Below are 2,761 nucleotides of genomic sequence, written 5' to 3'. Positions count from 1 at the left end.
GAACCAAGTGCATTTTTATGGCAGCGTTTATTTTATAAGAAAATGAAAATGATCTCAATCTTATGAAGAGTCTAAAGTTTGGTAAAGATTATTATTTTGGAAAAAATAATTCAGTTAATCATTGTTGCGAGATAGATTAAAAGGAAATTCAATGAACAGGTTCTAAAATTTTTGATTTTATTTATATATTTATCAAATGAGATAAATGAACATGAAGTAAAATTTTGAGTTTCATTTATTAAATAAATTGAACATGGATATTTCTTTTTATCATGTATTTAATTATATATTCATGAATAAATTCATTTAATTTAAATAAATATATATGAAATCAGATAATTTTAAATGAAGAAACATAAATATAAACATAAAAATTTAATTACGAACATGAATTCAACACGAAGACAGTAAACATTGAAATTAGGTTCATTTATGGTTCTAATGAAGTACAACAATAGTTTTCCCCCACCTTGTATTGCACCCAATTTGAGTGAAGAAGACTATTAATTAAGCTCATCATACACATCAACCTCTCGACCATTCAATGGCTGACAAGGCCTTGCGTTTTTCTTGCAATGTGAATTCAACGGACTGTCAAGAGTAGTTATTTGCTCTTTCGAAATCGACATCACCTGCAAATTTGTGTACTTTTAGCCATTTTGAGTGTAATATATAATAAATATACTTTCATTTTCCTACATTGCAAAAAAAAAAAAAACCTTTCCAAGAATGATCCATATGACATTCTCGGTGCATGGAGGAGTGGTGAGAGAACCAACATATGTGTAATACTTGCGGGGTCTTCGGTTCAATTCATTTATATTCAAGGTACCAAGAGGAACTTCTGTATTTTCCTTTCTCAAATGTTTCAATCCTTCCATAATCTGAAAACATAAAATTACAAAGTTTCATCATCCTGCCCCTCCTTTTTGTTTGAACAACATAACATGGGCTATGTTATGTGGATATGAGAATTAATATAGAAATAGAAGTAGATCTGTCATCTCAAGTTCAAACGATTTCATGTTTTGATTTAGGATCATTATTAATTTTAGTTGCTACCTTATTGTGAAATCAAGTTTGATTTAGATTAATTGAGTTTGAATAAGAATATAGATAATTATATTTTGAAGGTGAAATTTTCGTACCCATATATTTTAAAATGCGATGTCAAGTAGGGGCATTTTAAGAAGATTTACCCTAGAGAAAAGTGGATCCGCTTTGCTTTCTTGGTAGAGCATAGATACAACTAGAGCACTGTTATCTGCTGCCCTATGAACCATATGAAGCTCAGCTGCAAATCTGTATATTTAAAAGGGTCAAAACGAGGTGGGAAGAGGCAAAAGAGCCCATAAAAGCGAAATGGTCTCTTTAATGTAACATATGATAAAACTGGACCAACCAATCCAATCACATAATAGTGTTTAGAGAGAGAAATTAAGCTTACCTTTGTCCTTCAATGTGATGCTCGGCAGGTAAATGCCAGTGGAATTGCTGGAGAGTGTAGTTTTTGCCATTAATCCATAAATCTCCAGGAGATTCCTCAAAACGCACCTGCATTCCCAATATTCATCAAATTTCTACATACCATCCTAAATATGATGAATGATGGGCAATTAGGAGGAATTGCTTTGAAACTAACCCCAACGCTGTAGCCTCTGTTAACGAGCGTAGCATTTACAGATTTGTAGTTCCTGGTTAAAGGTTTCAGTAGTTTGTTGTGGACCGTCAGATTCCTCTGAATGTTTATGGGAGACTGTCTTTTCCCTGTGGAACATGGTGAGAATGTTGGATTCAATTTTCCCCACTTGTCTGGACCATTGTGGCCTGAATAGCCGAACTCCATTCCTCTAAAAACTAACCCAACAAAAAGAATATATATATATATATATATATATATAAAGAAGTGAGTCTGGAATTCAGAACATATATAGGATGATTTTCCAAATAAAAATGTTGCAAGAACATGATCGTACCATCAATGGCAGAAGCAATGCCAAGAAGCAAACTAAGCGCGAAGATGATGGAGAGTTGAGCCATTAATAAAACGACCCAAATCTTGGACTACCCACAATAATTCACCTTGCCAAACAGAAGAACAATTGAAGAAAAGCTTATACAATTATCATATTTTCAGTTGCTCATGGCTACTAGTGTTCTGACAGTTTTCCTCTGCTAAATATAGTAAGAGCTCTGTTGGGAGTTTCTTGAGCACCTTACACAATCATATGCCATTGTCTATATATATAGTTAGTAACATGCTCATATTTATCATCTAATGAAGCAAAGCTAGAATTTGACCTAATATAATTATTATAGGGAATGCAATGTTTTTTGAATTATCTTATTATTTGAATAATCTAATTTACTTTTTATCATAGGTGGAATCCTTTAATTCTAGATAGACCTGAAAAAAAAAATGGAGATAGCGAATATATGGGATTAGAAGATATAATTATAAATATATTCACGGGACCGAGGCTGGGGGACAAATTTTTTTACAGAGGTAGGAAAATTAATCATTATGTTATTCTTTTTTAATAATATTATCAAGTTTTCTCTTTAAATATACAACCCTGTCTGTTTATTAAAATTTTGAAAGGGTAATTATTATATATTTATAATAGCTTTTGAAATTTAGATAATATTAATTTTTCTAATCAAAGATTATAGTATATAAATAATATTACTTAGTGAGATTTTGATAGTATCTTTAATAAAATTTATAAATTTTATTTTATTTATTAAATATTTTTATTTA

At 30.8% G+C, this 2,761-nt stretch overlaps 1 protein-coding gene across 2 annotated transcripts; it reads right to left on the bottom strand.

Moving 5' to 3' along the window:
* Window positions 1-339: 339 nt before the first annotated feature.
* LOC108459775 (alpha carbonic anhydrase 1, chloroplastic) lies at window positions 340-2,422 on the bottom strand. 2 transcript variants are annotated; one of them, XM_053026845.1, is made up of 6 exons: window positions 1,977-2,422; window positions 1,643-1,857; window positions 1,448-1,554; window positions 1,200-1,302; window positions 780-884; window positions 340-632 (listed from the first exon to the last, which is right to left on the bottom strand). In XM_053026845.1, exons 1-6 carry the CDS (start codon window positions 2,038-2,040, stop codon window positions 504-506), a joined length of 723 nt encoding a protein of 240 aa, XP_052882805.1. In that variant the 5' UTR covers window positions 2,041-2,422; the 3' UTR covers window positions 340-503. The 2 variants fall into 2 exon arrangements, with proteins under 2 accessions (XP_052882805.1, XP_017614667.1); XM_017759178.2 differs by having other exon boundaries at window positions 720-884; window positions 1,977-2,404.
* Window positions 2,423-2,761: the final 339 nt, after the last annotated feature.

This window comes from Gossypium arboreum, chromosome 4 (genome assembly GCF_025698485.1).
Source record: "Gossypium arboreum isolate Shixiya-1 chromosome 4, ASM2569848v2, whole genome shotgun sequence".
NCBI lineage: Eukaryota > Viridiplantae > Streptophyta > Magnoliopsida > Malvales > Malvaceae > Gossypium > Gossypium arboreum.
Note: the sequence above shows the minus strand (reverse complement) of the source record. Positions and strands in the feature narration are given on the sequence as shown.

What these genes read in the sequence shown, in the direction of transcription:
- LOC108459775 (XM_017759178.2), bottom strand. Translation starts at nt 2,040, where the DNA reads ATGGCTCAACTCTCCATCATCTTCGCGCTTAGTTTGCTTCTTGGCATT. An exon ending in CATTGCTTCTGCCATTGATG is followed by an intron (nt 1,858 to 1,976) that starts GTACGATCATGT and finishes TTGTTGGGTTAG; the next exon opens with TTTTTAGAGGAATGGAGTTC. An exon ending in ACAGAGGCTACAGCGTTGGG is followed by an intron (nt 1,555 to 1,642) that starts GTTAGTTTCAAA and finishes TTGGGAATGCAG; the next exon opens with GTGCGTTTTGAGGAATCTCC.